The 18,484-nt window shown below is 49.3% G+C and overlaps 1 protein-coding gene across 3 annotated transcripts in view; it reads left to right on the forward strand.

Moving 5' to 3' along the window:
• The window catches only part of RHBDL3 (rhomboid like 3), a 42,234-nt gene that overhangs the window by 19,055 nt on the left and 4,695 nt on the right, over positions 1-18,484 (forward strand). For 2 of the 3 annotated variants that reach the window (XM_082603142.1, XM_082603143.1), the window contains 4 exons: positions 510-734; positions 3,922-4,070; positions 6,179-6,291; positions 11,610-11,710. In XM_082603142.1, coding sequence (XP_082459268.1) covers positions 510-734; positions 3,922-4,070; positions 6,179-6,291; positions 11,610-11,710 — 588 coding nt within the window. Of the gene's footprint in view, positions 1-509; positions 747-3,921; positions 4,071-6,178; positions 6,292-11,609; positions 11,711-18,484 lie in introns of all 3 variants that reach the window. The other variant, XM_082603141.1, reaches the window with a different exon arrangement.

The raw sequence follows: 18,484 nt of genomic DNA on the forward strand, positions 1-18,484 counted from the left end.
AGCCTTCACTCCGAACCGTTACTTATTGCTGGTTACTTATCTGTCTTGAGCACCACTGTATCCCCATGTCTGGCAACACCTGATGCTTAGTAGTTGCTCAAGAAATTGTGATGGATAATGGACAGGTGGGTGGAAGGGAGGTATAGTGGATATGAATACAGGCTCTGGAGCCCTACTGAGTTTGAACTTGATGGATTCCTAAAACTCTCTCTGCTTTGGTCTGCTGTCTGGTGGAATGGGGTTATTCATGGTCTTTATCTAGCAGGCAGACTAGTGGCATCCATGAGCCAAGCTGTGATGTGCTTAGAACAGCCCCTGACACATAAGAGCTCAGTGAATATTGCTTCTTGTTAACTATTACATTTAACTTCTTGTTCACTATTACAGAAGAAAGAGGAGGGTAGAATCGGGCCTGGTTGGTCTAAGGAATGTGCTGGCTGGGAAAACGGGATGGGGCTCCCCTGAGGCTCCGGTTCTGACCCCCCTCCCCTGCCCTGTTTCCCGTGTAGATGAGCAACAAGCGGTCCAACAGCTTCCGCCAGGCCATCCTGCAGGGCAACCGCAGGCTCTGCAGCAAGGCCCTGCTGGAGGAGAAGGGGCTGAACTTCTCCCAGCGACTGATCCGCCACGTGGCATACGAGACCCTGCCCCGGGAGATTGACCGCAAGTGGTACTTCGACAGCTACACCTGCTGCCCACCGCCCTGGTTCATGATCACCGTAACACTGCTGGAGGCAAGGACGAGGGTTGGGGAGGGGCTGCTGGCGCGTCAAGAGGATATCTGCGGTCAAGTCGCTGCAAGTCAGGCCCTGTTACAGGGCACGCAAGTGTTGTCATAACCCCGGCCATAGAGAGATCACAAAGCTCATTACCTCAGGCAATGCGCCCTGCAGCAAAATCCCCATGTGACCACCTCCACCGAAAGCCACAGCAGCAAACACAATGTCAGTAGTTCATTGACGGGGGACTTAGCCGGGCTAACTCATGAAGACACCTTCTTTGAGTTCCTCCTGCAGCGGGTGTCCTCGGGGACACCTGTAAAGTAGGAATAACCAGACCTGCCCTCCTTCTCCCACAGGACTCCCCTAGTTAGAGCCGGAGAACGGCAGGTGGTGCTTTCTGAACACAAAAGCATTGCACAGATACATATGGGAGGGAGCATACATGAACAGGTAGATGTGGGCTTCACGTATTTTGCAAGAACATTCTCCCCTTAGGAAATCATCCATGTCTATTGTTATTCTAAAAGTCTCATGCTTATGCAGCAGAATCCAAAGTACCGCCTTCTGAATCAGCGCTCCTGTATGAGGAACTCTGAATGCTTTCTGCTCTTCAGCCCAAGAACCAGCGGGCCTCCCAACCCCAGCTCTTGAACGAACCGATGCTTGGCTTCCCTGGGGCGTTTTATAATCTCCATCGTTTCTCTTCCAGAACCAGGGGCCTACTTACCGCCCCTGCATATGTTCTTGTAAAGTTCCTGCCGAATCAAACTGCGGGATCATCATGCTGCATGGCGTCCCTCTTCTTTTTTTCTAAATCATAATATCTGGACTGCAGGCTAGAGCTCCTCTGTGGTTCTGGCTTCATCCAAGTACATGTGGAAGTTGTGATTTTTCTGAGATATTCTTGGACTTGTTTTCCAAGCGCTTACTGTGTTGGTCTATTTATTAACTTCTATTTGAGGACCAGTAATAACAAGCTGTCTTGGAAGCTGTATTTGCTCCCAGGCCACCTGTACCCACGGTGTTAGGTGGACAGAATGGCTCCCAGAGAGCCCCGGGAACCCAGCTGCTGGGAGGCCTGAGCCATTCCCAGTCTCAGCCCAGGAGGGCTTAGCCACACACTAATTACAGCTGCCTTCCCTCAGTGCATGCCTGCTTCTCACGTACTTTATCAATTTTAAACCTCACGATCACCGTGGAAGTGTAAGAATTAGTATCCCCGTTTCCAGATGGGGAAACTGAGGACCAGTAAATTAAAATAATTTGCCCAAGGTCATCCAGAGGAGTCAGATCTTGTGTCCAGATTGGTTTCAGATTTTCAGAAACCTCAGCTGTGTAATCTCGAGCCACCAATCTAGAAGAAACTGGAAAATGATGAAGTAACTGTTTCAGAGTCCTTATACTAAAGCCCAAGGTTTTTGTTTTACATACAGTTCTAGTAACCTGGTTTTCTGAGTCCGTAACAGAGTGAACATGGTGGGAAGCTACTAGAAGGGGCCCCCTACCAACCAACAATAGGAAGTAAGAACCTTGTTGTAGTACCTGGTCAACAACGTGCTGACACCCAGGCATTGCGGGAGAGGACAAAAGAAAATGTGAAAGCAAACCTGAGTCGTAAAGAAACATGAGAATTTGGGACCATTTAGTATAGGAGCAAAATCCCTATCAATTACTGGAGAAGACATCACTCCTACAGCCCAGATCAATACCTGAGACATCCTTAAAATTAAGGGACATGAATTTTGCATTCTAGAAAGAGTTCCAGGGGACTTCCCTGGTGGCGTGCTCCCAGTGAAGGGGGTCTGGGTTTTATCCCTGGTCAGGGAAGTAGATCCCACATACATGCCGCAACTAAGAGTTCACATGCCACAGCTAAGGAGCTGGCGAGCTGCAACTAAGGAGCCCACCTGCTGCAACTAAGACCCAGCGCAACCATATAAATAAATAATATTTAAAGAAAGAAAAAGAGTTCCAGGAAAAAATAGTTCAGATAAATACTCTCTTAGGGCTTAAACAGGTACACATCAGTCATCTTTAAAATTAACTTATGTGGGACTTACCCGGCGGTCCAGTGGTTAAGACTCCATGTTTCCACTGCAGGGGGCACAGGTTCAATCCCTGGTCGGGGAAGTTCCGCATGACACACAGTGCAGCCAAAAAAAAAAAAAAAAAAAAAAAGAACAATTATGTGAGGTGTTGGTGAGAATTCAAAGAAATTGAAACACTTGTGTACTGTTGGTGGGAATGGAAAATGGTACAGCCACTGTGGGAAACAGTATGGCAGTTCCTCAAAAAAATTAAACAGAATTACATGGTCCAGCAATTCCACTTCTGGGTGTATACCCAAAAGAATTGAAAATGGGGATTCAAAGAGATATTTGTACACCTGTGTTCATAGCAGCATTGTTCACAATAGCTAAAAGGTGGGAGCAACCCAAGTGTCCATTGACAGATGAATGGATAACAAAATGTGGTAGATACATACAGAGGATTATTAGGAAGGAAATTCTGACATGTATTACAACACGGCTGTACCTTGATGACATTATGCTGAGTGAAATAAACCAATCACAAAAGACAAATACTGTATGATTCTACTTATATGCAGTCCCTGGAGTAGTCAAATTCATGGAAACAGAAAGCAGAATGGTGATTGCCAGGGGCTGGGAGGCAGGGAATGGGAATTAATGTTTAATGGGTATAGAGTTTTTTTCAGTTTTACGAGATGAAAAGAATCCTGTAAATGGATGTTGGTGATGGTTGCACATTATGAATGTATTTAATACCACTGAACTGTACACTTAAAATGGTTAAGATGGTAAATTTTACCTTATGTGTATTTTACCACAGTTTTTTTTTTTTAATCAACTTATGTGGAATTGCCTCAGCCCCCAAGTGGGTATGTGAGTTATTATCAGAATTAAAGTTTAAAATCCTACAAACCCTTCCTGCTTAACACCGAGGAAATGTGGGCAGAGACCATGAGACCATTTTGTGAACATTTAACACAAAATAATCGAACAGAAGTGGGGCAAGAGATGGTGCAGGGCTAGCTTGGCTCTGGTTGTAGGGATGTCCCTCCTTCTGTGAGAAGGAAAGACGACAACTTCCGTAGAGATTCCAAATGTCAGCACAAGAGGGGTTCCTGGGCAGTTTCACACCTAGTAACAGGCTCTCTTCATCCTGTGCTCTCATCCAGGTTGCCTTTTTCCTCTATAATGGGGTGTCGCTGGACCAATTTGTGCTGCAGGTAACCCATCCACGATACCTGAAGAACTCACTGGTTTACCATCCACAGCTCCGAGCACAGGCTTGGCGTTACCTGACCTACATCTTCATGCATGCGGGGTGAGTACACTCTATCAAGAGTCCCTGTGGGAAAATAACTGGTCCAGAGAGCCTGGACTGAAATATATATATATATATTTTTATCTACCTGGACACAGGATTTGAGGTGGCTTCTTGAAACTTACGTAATACCAAACTGTATGAGTAAATTATTAAGAGTGTATGGGAGGGGCTTCCCTGGTGGCACAGTGGTTGGGAGTCCGCCTGCCGATGCAGGGGACACAGGTTTGAGCCCTAGTCTGGGAAGATCCCACATGCCACGGAGCAAGTAAGCCCGTGCGCCACAACTACTGAGCCTGCGCTCTAGAGCCCGTGAGCCACAACTCCTGAGCCCGTGTGCCACCACTACTGAATCCCGCGTGCCTAGAGCCTATGCTCCTCAACCAGAGAAGCCACCGCAATGAGAAGCATGTGCACCGCAATGAAGAGCAGCCCCCACTCGCTGCAACTAGAGAAAGCCTGTGTGCCCCAACGGAGACCCAAGGCAGCCAAAAATAAATAAATAAAATAAATAAATTTATTTAAAAACAAAGTGTATGGGAAAGGGAAAATAGAGAGAGGAAAATGCTAAAAAGCCAACAGAGAGCTTTTTAGCATATACACAGCATGTGATGCTATGTACTTGCTGTAAGTGGGTTATAAATTTATTCTGAGCTTCCTAGCGGCCAAAGCAAAGAGGGAAATGTGGTCAGCCACCAGGTTCATTGTCCATAAACCATGTGTGTGAGTGCCCTGTAAGTGAAATAAAGGGCAGATTTATTGACAGGAGGTCTCGCAATGTGGTGGCATGAGTCTTCTTGAGGAACTCTAGCGATACTTAAAGTCTCTGTTTGTGGAGCCATGTGGCCTCTTGTGGGGCCTGGAGTGCAATCTGTTCTCACTGGTACCTCCTACACCAGGATAAGGACCAGGCGACCACCCAGGTCCAAGTCCCTTGAAGAGCACAGTCTTGGCTGGAGACTGTTTTTACATAGTAGAAGCATGGAGTTGGGAAATCAGAGTCCCCAGACACCAGACCTCTGTGGTGTCTTCTACAGACTGTTCTAGAGAAGTAAAGGAAAAGCCTGGAAAAGTCCTGTGGGTGCCTGTCCCTGGGGTTGCCAATGGGAAGAGGATTATCCTGGCCCGCATGGCTCTTTCCTTGGCAGAAAGACCCACAGTGGCCAAGAGGAAGCTCCACTGTGGGCCTCCCTTCCTGCTGAGCCTCCAAAGGGGGCACAAGAGCCACCCCCTAACTGGCTGCACGTGCTGGGAAAGGTGCTTTGGCGTGAGGAGACTTCTGGATGGTTGTTGATGGATGTCTCCACTCTGAGCCTGAGGGGATGGATGCCTTGCCTGCTGTGTCCCAGCTTCAACTTCACAGGCTGAGGGGCAGGGTCGGGGAGGCACTTCATGCTTCAGTCTCCTCATGAGCCAAGATCTGGACACAACAGGAACTGGAGGATAACTTTGATATACTAAGCTCTAACAGATATCTTTCATGCTTGCACTTGTTTGGAAAACATCTTTCTCTTTAAATATCAGTAGGTCTTACAATAGTGAGCCAGAGCGACTGAGTAGCCTGGATAATGGACCAGGTCCCACACATCAGAGCCCAGGGCCGTGGTCCCAGCCTGACCACTAACCAGCTGTGTGACTTTAAGTCGGTCAGTGCCCCTCTCTGAGCCTCAGCTTCTTCTCTTGTGTCAACTGATGGAGTTGCTGCATCTTGACCGTTGTTAACCCCTCATTGGCAAGTGCAGACACTGCCAGTCATCACCCAGCCCTGTACCTGTGTTCCTGTCCCAGCTGGCAGGGAGGGTGTAAGGAACACTCCAAAATGGTCTATCTGCATTGTAATTCCTTCCCCTCCACCCCCCAGACTGTGAGCTCCTCAAAGGCAGCTATAGGGTCTTTTTTTTCTTAATTTAATTTTGGCCACGCAGCATGGCTTGTGGGATCAAAATTCCCCAGCCAGGGACTGAACCTGGGCTACAGCAATGAAAGCACTGAATCCTAACCACTAGACCACCAGGGAACTCCCAGCTATAGGGTCTTGTCCACTACTGGATCCCCAGCGTCTTGGCATGCTAAATGAATGGATGAGTGAATGTGATCTCTCTGTACAGGATAGAACACCTGGGACTCAACGTGGTGCTGCAGCTCCTGGTGGGGGTACCCCTGGAGATGGTGCACGGAGCAACCCGCATCGCGCTTGTCTATGTGGCTGGTGTCGTGGCAGGTAGGCAGGTGGGCCCCGTGTCCCCAGGGGTGAACCTCCCCAGGGCGGCTAGGAGACCCCATGAGGTCAAGCAAGCCCCAATTTCCGGAGGACCCTCACCATCCAGGCTCCTGACCACTAGGCTTGGCCTCCAGGCAAATCTCCCCACTTCCCTGGGGTTACTGGAAAGGGAACTGCCACCCACAGAGGGAGGCATGTGATGACAAAGGAGGGGAGAGCACAGGATTTGGAGCAGGCAGACTGACCAGAGTTTCAGTCTTCACACTGCCATGTTGCAGCTGTGCGGACTTGGGGAAATGCCTTACCTTCTCTTGGCCCCGTTAAGCTTTAAGAGGGAACTGATGAGATCTGCCTGCTGGGCGTGAGGAGGGCGGAGTGAGGTGAAGGATGAAATAAACCGTGCAAGGGAGGTGAGATCCCTGTGGAGACATCCAAGGAGTGAGTGGAGCCAGGTACCTCCCCTGGCCAGGCCAGCACCTGTACCCTAAGGGGGATCTTGCCTCTGCCCGGGCTGGCCCTTGATTGACCCACGGCTGGCCGGAGAGAGTCTGGCCTGGGAGGTAGTGCTCACTCGTGCCAGCTGGAGGAGTCTGGGGCCCTGGCTGACTCAGCGCACGTGGCAGGTGATGATAGTGATCATTGTGGCCTTGAGGATAGTGGCCAGCCCCCTGTCCCCCTCCCCAGTGGCAGGGGAGGAGGACCGGGATGAGGTGGGGAGAGAACAGGTTTCTGCAGGAAAAGTCTGCACCAGCTGGGCTTCTTTCTGAAGAGAGGGATCTCCATCGTGATGTTTCCAGCTTTATCGCTGGCTTTTTTCTTTACAAGGTTTGCCACCTCAGCTCTTCCCCCCTTGACAGCTGTGCCCAGGGGAGCTTTGTGTGTACGTTTAAGTAAGATCTTAATCCTTCCTGAGTGGCATTGAAGTTGTCATCAGGAGAGCAGGGCAGCGTCAGCCTTGTAAACAGTGGGCAGGCAGGGACCCTGGAAGTAAGTGGAATGACTTCAGGAATCAAAGAGGGAAGGGTCCCACCACCACCACACACACACACACCCCCCAATCCCATGAGAGGCTGGTCTGCTAGTTCGTGAACCCTCAGCCTGGGAGATTGGCCCAGCGCTGTCTCCTTCACTCCTGTGCTGAGGTTAAAAACTTGGCCACCTTGGACAGCACTCACTCCAGCTTCTCCCAGAATCCAGCACCTTCTGCATCCTTGAAAAAAGGTCTGATGAACATCTCTGTGTGCGGACTTCCTTAGCCACTGACACACCCCTGAGTGTCGACATCTGGGGATTTAGAGCCTCATTTTCCATACCTACATACGCGGAGACCCAGATGGTTAATGGCGAGGAACGGGAAAGATGCTCGTAACACTTGCAGTTGGTAGTTAATTAGATGGGAGAGCCAGTAACCTAGAAGACAGACATAGATTCAAGATGACTCAGGCCTCGCCCAAACCAGACGACACCCAGAGGGAAGACAGTGCAGGTATCACTTCCCAGTGATGCCAGTGCAGAAGGAGATGGTGTAAAGGCAGACGGGGGCTTTCCAACTAAACCTGAGGGTGTGGGGCTGTATTGCAAAGCAAATGACACGCACTGTTCTATCTGAGTCATTGATTCAGAGCAGAGGGCATTCTGGTCACCGCATATCAAATCGCTGATCTCCAGGATTGAGTTGATTGACCTGCCTGTACCCCTTCTTTCCTCTCTGCTCTGTGTGCATCCCTCCTCAGAGAGGGGGGCCCGTTCAGACAGCCAGACCCCGACCGGATAGCCAATAGTTATCAGGTGCCTGTCCTGTGCAGGCTGTATTTAATCCCCACGACAACTCCATGAGGCAGGAACTGTTAACTCTCCATCTGTTACAGATACAGAAACCGAGACTTAGGGATGCTAAGTGACTTGCTTAGGAAGATACAGTCATAAGTGGTGGAGCTGGGCTCTGATCCAGGCTATCTGACCTCAGAGGCTGTGCTCTAACGCTGTCATAGTGTTACGAGAATTAAAAGGCAGGCCTTAACCTTTATGCACATAATTTGTCAGAAACCAAGGGAGGTCTTAATAGACATGGACCCCTGCCCTCTAATTCCTGCCCAATGAAAACATTCCAAATCCAAGGCCATCGCATTTTGTAACGATAATAACTAACCTCTGCTGAGTGTGTCTAGTAGTCCAGGTATGTGATAAATGGTTCACACGTATGTTATCTGCTCTTCTCATCACAACATTCCTATGAGGTAGGTGCTGACACCCTCATTTTATAGGCAGTTCAAAGAGGTAAAATCAACTCTATTTGCTCAGCCAAGAAGCCCTAGAACTGGAGTGGAAACCCTTCCTCCGCCCGGGGCTTCTAGCCAGTGCTTGAAGCCAACGTGCATCTCACTTCCGGCTAATGATTACAGGGCTGAGTTTAAATACTTTAAGATCCAGTCTCTTCGCTGCTCTGCCCAGCTTTATGATAGATTATATAGATCAGAAGCAATGGATGCATCCCCAGAGCCTAGCACAGGGTTTGGTACATGGTAAGCAACAAATATTTGTAAACGAAGTGAAAGAGTACATACATAAATAAAGTTGTACTGCTTAAAGGTAGATGTTCTGCCAATTTTTATTTGGATTTGTTTGGGTTTTTTTTTTAACGGCTAAGGGAGATGCTGGAGAACACCTGCTGTAAATTTTCCAGGCTAAAATTATCGCAGCTATGCATTATGGCAAAGTCACCAGTTCATCCCCGTGCTGGCATGGACCCAGGGTTTTGGGGGAAAATTCATAGCCCTGACTAGCACTGATCCTTTGGTTTGTCTGCTGTGTACAGGTGTGGCGTGTCACTCCAGCTTGCCTTTCTCTCCCCGTCCTCTGCCCCCATGACCTCCAGGAGTTCACACTGGCCTTTATTGAACTGTGTGATCCATTCAGTTCATCGGGAATCCTGCCTGGCCCTGGCTTTCTGTCCTGAGATGACCTGTCTTACTTTATTGATATGAATACATACATTTATACTTGACCTCTCTTAGTCCCTATAGTCCAGGGCTAATCTGCAGTCACTTAAGGAAAGTCTTTCTACCACAAATGGAGGGCAGGTGGATCCAGGTTGTCACCTTCCAGATTCTAGAACCAGGATCCGAACCTCAGACCCTGGATCTTAGGCCAAGACTTGGATTATTGTATTTCTGATCTGGAAGGAACCCTTGAGATGCCCTCCAGTGGGGGGCAAACTTTACTCCCCAGGTCCCACCCCCATTCAGCCAGAGCAGCTCTCTGCACCATGGGGTAGGGGTGTGAGTCAGGTGTCTTTGAAAACAGTGTCTCCCTGCTCAAAAGTTAGAAAGCCTTAGACTAACCTCCTCATTTCACAGATGTGAAAACTGAAGCCCAAAGAATTCAGGAGCTGTGCCCAGGGCCACAGAAGTAGCCAGTCACGCCCCCATCCCATAATCCTGCCACAATCCAGACTGGCCTCTGGTCCTGGGGTCAGGACTCTCATCCGTCGTCAGGGTGAGGGAAAGGTCAGTGCACGGAAGCTGGACCCTGGGGGCTTCTCTGCCGCCTCCCTGTCCTGATGCATCCCACCGGGGAGGCCGAGGGAGCAGAATCTGGCCCGGTTTGTGGGGACTCACGTGGAGGAAAGAGGCCAGCCCCAAGGAGGCTGGGGCTTCCTCTGTCCAGACGGTAATTACTGGGCAGCCAGCCCTGTGCAGCCCTGCAGTGCAGCCTTTGCAGCCAGCCCTGCCGCCAGGGAGAGTGAGAGCGTGGGAATCCTTTGTCATGCAGATCCCGCTGCCTGCCTGTTGGCCACCCTGGGATTTTTTTTTTTTTTCTTTTTCCTGTTATATAGGGCTGACCCCAAGGCTAGGCAGTTAAAAAAAAAAAAGAAAGTTATCTGACAATAGATCAATACCTAATTAAAGCCAGAGGGAAAGCGTGAAAGGGGAGAAGAAAGATTTATAGTTGCCCTGGGAGGGGAGAAGGACTTGGTGCCCTTAGTTCGTGACAGTTTGTATTTTCCTGAGAGACGACATTCCCCTTGAGGCTAAGAATCTGTTGTGGGGATCTCTTCCTCCAAGGATCTCAGTGAGCCAGGAAGCCTTGAGAGTGGTCTGGGGGTGGCGGCACGCCAGGGAGAAGGCACATGACGTGGCAGGGGCCTCTCCACGCCCAGGGTGTCCGGCGCGCTGGTTCCTAGGCCGGGCCATGCCTTACCTCCTGCTAAGCAGTGAACCCTCCACCCCTGTAGGGCCTGCAGAATCTGGCCTTCTGCCTGGCCCTCTTCTCTCCACCCAGGCAGCAGCTAACCGGCTCCTGAGCCTGCGGACATTTTCCAGCGGTGATTTCTGCACACTCACCCAGGCCAGCCACCTCTCATCCTCTGAGCCCTGGGTTCTAACTCCCAGTTATTTTTAGTCTCCTGTGTCCTTCCCTGAAAGCCAAAGCATTGATCACACTTAAATGAGACCAGAGCAACACATTTCCCATCTTCTTCTCTGCCCAGCTTCCCTCCCAGGATGAAAGTTTATCATCCCCCAGACCAAGCGTCTCTACCATTCCTTTCCCCCAGAGGGTATGACATCATCTTGCTCTCTTCCCCGGGACTTCTCAAGGACGTTTTTCCTCCAAAGAAGCCCCGCTCTGGAGATCCTGTTGGCCTGTTGTCATTTCACTCGGTGGGAGGTGATGCTAGGCAGGTTTTTGGATGCGGTTGAGGAGAAAGAGCGAGGGTAGAGGGTGGAGGTTGACCTCTGACCCAGTCTGGGGCGTGGCTGCTAGAGAGGCTGAGAGCACCGGGCTTTGTGTCAGGCAGACCTGGACTGGTATCCTGGCTCCGGCCCTCCCGACCAGGTGACTCTGGGCTCAGCCTCCTCCTGTCTGCACCGAGGCCACTAGTGCCGCCGCCTCAGAGGGTGGGCTTGAGGGTCAAAGGGAAGGATGTCTGTAAAGTGCTTGGCCGGTGTCTGACACACACTGCCCCGTAAGGGGTGGCTGTTTCTGCAAACACTACTGCTACTATTTTCGTCGTTGCTCAGAGCCCTGAGATAGCACAAGGGGAGGCTGGATGGCCAGGCAGATGATCTGGGTGGCAAGTCGCTTCTCTCCTTGAGACTTTGCTTCCCAGCTGTAAAAGGAGAAGTTTGAACCAAATGGTTCTTTCAGCCATAAGTGAATCTTCTAGGAAGCTCCGAGGTGACATGGGATCAAGGGAGGAAGAGAGCGAGCCTCTTGCTCTGGGGTCTCAGCCCCGAGGCTACAGCATCCGAGGGCCTGGGACTGGGGTGGGAAGCCGACTCCAGCATCCTTGAGTTCTCCGTCTCTCTCTGTACCAGGGTCCTTGGCGGTGTCTGTGGCTGACATGACCGCACCAGTGGTGGGCTCCTCTGGAGGGGTGTATGCGCTTGTCTCTGCCCATCTGGCCAACATCGTGATGGTGAGCACCCCCTGTCCCAGCAACCCTCTCTTGGCCTCCCCTGTGCTGTCACTGGGCCTGGCGTTAATCTGTTGGAGCCGGGTTTTAGATCCTCCTCCACGCTCCAGCCCGGGCTTGGCAAGCACCAGGTGGCCTTGGCCAGTAGCTGAGTTCAAGGACACTCCTCACCCTCTGCGGGATACTTCCAGTGGGGCCCTTCCATATATGATTCATATTTTCTCCAGCCATGGCTTTGCCCATCTTCCTATTCCAACTGTTTGCTACTCAGTGACTTTAAAAAGTTTAAATCCTTGACCACTAGCATGCGTCGTAATTGTAACTCCTTGTTTGTCATTGGTTGTTAAAAGTAAGGGGATCTTAGGGACTTCCCTGGTGGCACAGTGGTTAAGAATCCGCCTGCCAATGCAGGGGACGTGGGTTTGAGCCCGGGTCCGGGAAGATCCCACATGCCTCAGAGCAACTAAGCCCGTGTGCCACAACTACTGAGCCTGTGCTCTACAGCCCGTGAGCCACAACTACTGAGCTTGCATGCCACAACTACTGAAGCCCATGCGCCGAGAGCCCATACTCCACAACAAGAGAAGCCACAGCAATGAGAAGCCTGCGTACCGCAACGAAGAGTAACCCCCACTCACCACAACTAGAGAAAGCCCGCGTGCAGCAACAAAGACCCAAAGCAGCCAAAAATTAAAAAAAAAAAAAGAAAAAGTAAAGGGATCTTACAGATGATCTCATCAAAAGTCCCAAACAGGAAAGAAGGCTCTGGGAGGTTAAGTGATTTGTCCAAAGCCACAATCCAATTTGTGGCAAAATGGGGACTTGAACCCACATCTCCTGGCAATCATTCTAGTGTCGCTCTCCTCCACCAGCCCCTCAAAGCGACTGGACACCATCATTCCATTTCTCTTGCTTTTCCTTGCCTTTTCCTGAAAGGCAATCTAGTGTAACTAGCTAAGAGCAGGAGCTGTTATTCCTCCTAGATCTGAATCCCAGCTACCCATTTCCTAAAGAGTGACCTTGGGCAAATGACTTTACTGCTTTGTGCCTCAGTGTCTACATCTGTGAAATGGGATGAGATGGGATCAATGACATAAAGTGAAAATAACCACTCAGTAGAAGTGTGAACTTAATTCCTGGCTCCCCACAGAAGAGGCCGGGGTAGACTCAGAATAGAGACAGGATCTTCAAGGCAAGCAATTGGAAGCCATCTGATAGTCTCAGAGGAGGTCAAGACGGCTTCCTTGTTTTAGAAGCAGTCTGAAGTTTGGAGGCTGAAAGAGGAGTCACTGGCAGTGCTTGGCTTACCCTGCCTGATGCCCCCACTGGCCCAGGAGCCTCCAGGCAGAGCCCAGATCTTACTCATCTTTTCCCCAGTGCCTGGACTAGGGCTGGACACATGGCAGAGGGTGCCCACTAAATTGGGGGGAAGGAGGGAGGGAAGGGCCGGAGGGAGGGCAGGAGGGACTGTCAGGAAAGGAGTAGCTTCTCTTTGGGGTCTTCTTGCTCTCACCTCTCTCCTCCATCACTGTCTTCACCCACGCGGCAGATGTGTGACTGCTCAGTGACAGTTTATGGAGTTCTTGGAAACACGAGTCTTAACCACTGGACCTCCAGGGAAGCCCCACCCGCATTTCTTCATTATTATTGCCACTGTCACCTGGCCTGCTCCTCAGCACCATCCCCTTTCTTTGCACCAAAGTCCCCTCTGTACACTGAGAGAGAAAGAGAGCTGCAGCAGGGGCGGCTGGGTGTGTGACAGTGTGTTTACACACGGGGTGCTTGGCTTGGTCTGCTAAACACCTGGGAGCCCAGGGCCGCCTCACATGGCCCTTTAAATGGGTCATTCCGTATCAGTGCCACAGCTTTCCCCAGACACAGCTCTTCCTCTGAATTCTGCTTCTGCCACTCCCCACTCCCCCTGCCCCAATTCCTTTCTGCAGGGGGAGGAAAGGCCACCCTCCCCCTCCCCTTCCCCTTCCCCCCAAGGTGCATCTGTGTATGAAGGGGATAAGCCAGCACAACTAAGAAAGAAGAGGTAAACAGGACTTCATAACGATGACCTTTTGCACCCCTTCCCACCGCCTGGGAAGCAACCCCGATGCCCCAGAAGTTCCTGTGGTGAGGGCAGACCACCTCTAGGACCCTGGACCGAGGGCTGGGGCATGGGGTTGAGGAGGGGGGTGGGAGAGCAGTTTTCTTCCAGTTTATGTTTCTTTCTGCAAGTAGCCTGTGGCTGTGCAGATGAGCTGTCCCACCCAAAAGCCCAGCGATCTTCCAGAAGGACGTGGCTTTCCCTGGCCAACGGGGAGCTTTGGGGCCCCCTGGAGTGTGACATAAGGTAGCCTTTCCCTTAGAAAGTTGTGTGGTGCTTATTGGACAGTGAAAAACACTCACTTCCTCCTTAGAAGGTCAGTTTCCTTTCATCAAGAGGCTGCCTTTACCCAAGCTAGCTCAGTGCCCAGCAATTCAGAGATACATTAGGACACACCATATGAAATTACCATTTCTGCGGGTCAGAAGCATTTAAGCATTGGCAGTTTCATGTGGTTCAACCTAATAGATAGACCATCGATTTTTTTTTTTCCCCAGAATGTTAGCAAATATACGGGGAGAGTTCTTTTTTTAAAAAAATGTTTATTTTATATTGGAGTATAGTTGATTTACAGTGTTATGTTAATTTCAGGAGTACAGCAGGGACTTCCCTGGCTGTCCAGTGGTTAAGACTCTACACTTCCACTGCAGGGGCCAGGGGTTCGATCCCTGGTCGGGAAACTAAGATCCCACATTCCACTCGGCCAAAAAAAAAGAGTACAGCAAAGTGACTTATTTATACATATACATATATCTGTTCTTTTTCAGATTCTTTTCCCATATAGGTTATTACAAAATACTGAGTAGAGTTCCCTGTGCTATATAGTAGGTCCTTGTTCATTATCTATTTTATATATAGTAGTGTGTATATGTTTAGACTATTAATTTTTAATTCCAAAATGAAGACTTGTCTGTGTGTCCCAATAAAGCACCTCATCAGAACAAAAAGGAAAAAGAACATGCACTTGACATCCAGGAAATCTGGATTTGAGGACTGGTATCACCATTTTAATAGCTGTGAGTTCCTTAACTTCTCAGGGACTCTGTTCTGTCATCTGGAATGCCTTCTTCACAAGGTAGTTGTGAGAAAGACATGAAAAAATTGGATGTGAAAATGTTTTTCATGTGACAAATCACCAGACAGCTGGGAGACCCTGTATGTATATGTGTGTATTTTTATATATATATATATTTTTGTGTGTGTGTGTGGCGTGGGGGGGTGTGGTACACGGGCCCCTCACTGTTGTGGCCTCTCCCGTTGCGGAGCACAGGCTCCGGACGCTCAGGCTCAGTGGCCATGGCTCACGGGCCCAGCCGCTCTGCGGCATGTGGGATCTTCCCAGACCGGGGCACGAACCTGTGTCCCCTGCCTCGGAAGGCGGACTCTCAACCACTGCGCCACCAGGGAAGCCCTATATATTTTTATACATATAATTCTTTATCTTTATAAATTCCACCTGATATCTGTACAGAGAATAATCTGAAAATGTGTCCTTTATGCTTCAGATGCATAACAATGTTAAACACTTCTGTTCTCAGGACTCTATTTAAGTGAGAGATTCTGCCTTAAATGAAAGTGTGTCTTATTTTTCATAAAAAACACTCTGAGTTTCAAAATGCTTGTTTACATCAAAGGAATAAATCTAGAAAATATTTCAGCAAATGATCTGGCTGGCATTAAAGACCTGTAATCAAGACTTCTTATTTTAAATTCTAGCAGTATAAAGACACACATAATTGAATAATTTATTAATTGCCTTTTGCTGGGGCCCATAGGGCAGAGTTTCATTTTTATTTATTTATTTTTAAAAATTTATTTATTTTATTTTATTATTTATCTTTGGCTGCATTGGGTCTTTGTTGCTGCACGTGGGCTTTCTCTAGTTGCGGCGAACGAGGGCTATTCTTCGTTGCAGTGCGCAGGCTTCTCATTGCGGTGGCTTCTCGTTGTGGAGCACGGGCTCTAGGCTCACGGGCTTCAGTAGTTGCGGCACATGGGCTCAGTAGTTGTGGCTCGCAGACTCTAAAGTGCAGGCTCAGTAGTTGTGGCTCGCGGGCTTAGTTGCTCCGTGGCACGTGGGATCTTCCCAGACCAGGGCTCGAACCCGTGTCCCCTTCACTGGCAGGCGGATTCTTAACCACTGCGCCACCAGGGTAGCCCTCATTTTTAAATATACGAGATATTTTCTTTAACTTTGCCCCATATGATAGTTGTTTTTCTAAAACATTTGAGATCTAAATTTTCGCAAATGGAACCATACTGTCAAAGCACAAGGAAAGATTGTTGTCGAAAAGTCACAGAAGATTTCTGTTATAAGGTTCATTTTATTAAGTAAAAATCCTTCTGTAGGATTAAATAAAATGTAATTTTATCTGTGACATGTTCTTTTTTATCTGTGTCACGCTTTCCTTGTTTTCTGTGTTGGGTTTTCTTGAAGTGATTTGACAAGAAATTGTTTCCACTGGGGTTATGTAAAGCTGTCTGGGAACAGAACCTCTCTCGCTTGGGTTTCAGCCTCTCAGCTCTTGACTGGCTGGGTGAGCAAGATGCCGAGGGGACTGGTTACTGCCTTGTTGGCCATTGGTGAGTTACCATCTCACCCTGTGAGGCTCTGGTAGAGAATGAAATTAAAGGACCTGAAAAAAGTTTATATTCCCCAGGGGCCTGCAGGCTTTTCAACATTTATAGCAGCAGCAGCCTGTCTCTGTGTGAGATTTTTTTCCTTCTCTCCTGTTGTTTCACTGTGCTTATTTTATTGGAGGGAATAATGGGCAGGAGGGGGGGAGATGAGGCAGCTGGTGGAAAGGAGTGACTTTCTAGTTTAACCCCTCAGCTGCTGGGAGGCTGCTCATTTACTGATGTTTGCTCAGCTCTGGGGGCAGCCAGCATAGACAGACAGAATGTGACCCTGCCTTGGAAGTGTGGGCGGACAGAGCCCTGGACTGGGAACCCTGTCAAGCTCGACATTAACTCACTGTGACCTTACACTTGCCCTCCTGGACCCTCAAGTGCAGGTCAGAGGGTGGGTGACTGGATCAGCTTGGCAAACTCCAGTGCCTTCCAGGGCTGGGCAGGTATGGTAGATGAAGCTGGTCCTGGGAGCCATGTTGCAAAACTGGAGCTCCCCGGCCTCCTCCAAGGTCATGGAGAGTCTGAAGCTTCTTTAAAAAAAATTTTTTTTTATTTTTATACAATTTTTAAAGGTTACTTTCCATTTACAGTTATAACAAAATATCGGCTATATTATACAATACATCCTTCAGCCTGTCTTGCCCCCTAGTAGTTTGTACCTCCCACTCCCCCATCCCTATATTTCCCCTCCCCCCCTCACTGGTAACCACTCATTTGTTCTCTGTGTTATATTCACTAGTTGGTTGAATTTTTTAGATTCCACATGTAAGTGATATCATACAGTGTTTGTCTTTCCCTGTCTGACTTAGCAGAGATTCTGAAGTTTTAAAGCCGCTCTGCAGGGCAAACTCACCATCTTTGCCCCAGGTCCAGATACTATCAGGCACTTAGATGACTCTTACCACGTGCCAGACGGCGTTCTTCTTTACACATATTAATTCATTTCACCTTCGCAACAAACCATGAGGTGAGTAATGAGTTAGGTCCTGTTGTCATCTCAGATTCACACACGAGGACACTAGAAAAAGGAATTCTGAGCCACCACACCAGTGGCCTTGCCAGACCAAAAATGCAGACAGTGCTTTTTTAGACAGATCCCAGGTAGGGCCCAGAGGGGCCTGGACCTCAGCTGAAGGAGAGAGCGGCCAGTACATTCTAGACTTACTCTGCCAGATACTGTCACTCAGAACACAGTGAAAGAGACTTCAGGTAAAATATTCAGAGGGTTTTTATGAGGAAAAGGGATCTTAGAAGTGTTCTATACCCACATGAATCGCCATCTGTCCACAGAGCTCTTTCTATTTTGCAAAACAAAAACTCGATACCCATTTCATAACTTCCATTCCTCCCTCCCCCAGCTCCTGGAAACCCCTATTCTACTTTCTGTCTCCATGAATTTGACTACCTCTGTAGTCTGTACCTTGTACAAGTGGAATCAAACACTGTTTGTCTTTTTGTGAGTGGCTTATTTCACTTAGCGTAATGTCTTCAAGTTTCATTCAAGTTGTAGCGTGTGTCTTAATTTCCTTCCTTTTGAAGGCTGAGTACTATTCCATTGTGTGGATGTACCACCTTCTGTTTCTCTATTCACCCATCCATGGACGCTTGGCTGGCTTCCACTTTTTTGGCTGTTGTGAATAACACTGCTGTGAACATGGGTGTCACATTTAAGGGAGAATGACGACCCATGGGTGGACCTCACAGGGAGACAAAGCCTGGCCGGACAATAGCAGGAAGAACTTTTCAGTGATTGGGGCCCCTTCACGGGGCTGCTTCAGGAGGTGCTGAGTTCCCGGTCACAGGGGCTGGAGGGCCATTTTGTCAGCTTCTTGGCAGGGGTGTCCCTTTGGGTGGAGATGGCCCATCAGGTGACTCCCAAGGACCCTCCCGTCCTTGGGCTTCATCTTGGAGAGGAGCTGAGGGGCCACCGACCTTCGGCCAGATGAGCTAGCTTGGATTAGGTGGCCAGATCCGGTGGAGGGCACCAACTCCCGTTTTGTTGCCTGTGTCCCAGCGAGGGTCCCCTGTGGGCAGACGCCAGCAGGTGACAA

The sequence above is a fragment of the Mesoplodon mirus genome, assembly GCF_964341445.2.
Source record: "Mesoplodon mirus genome assembly, chromosome: 18".
NCBI classification, from domain to species: Eukaryota; Metazoa; Chordata; class Mammalia; order Artiodactyla; family Ziphiidae; genus Mesoplodon; species Mesoplodon mirus.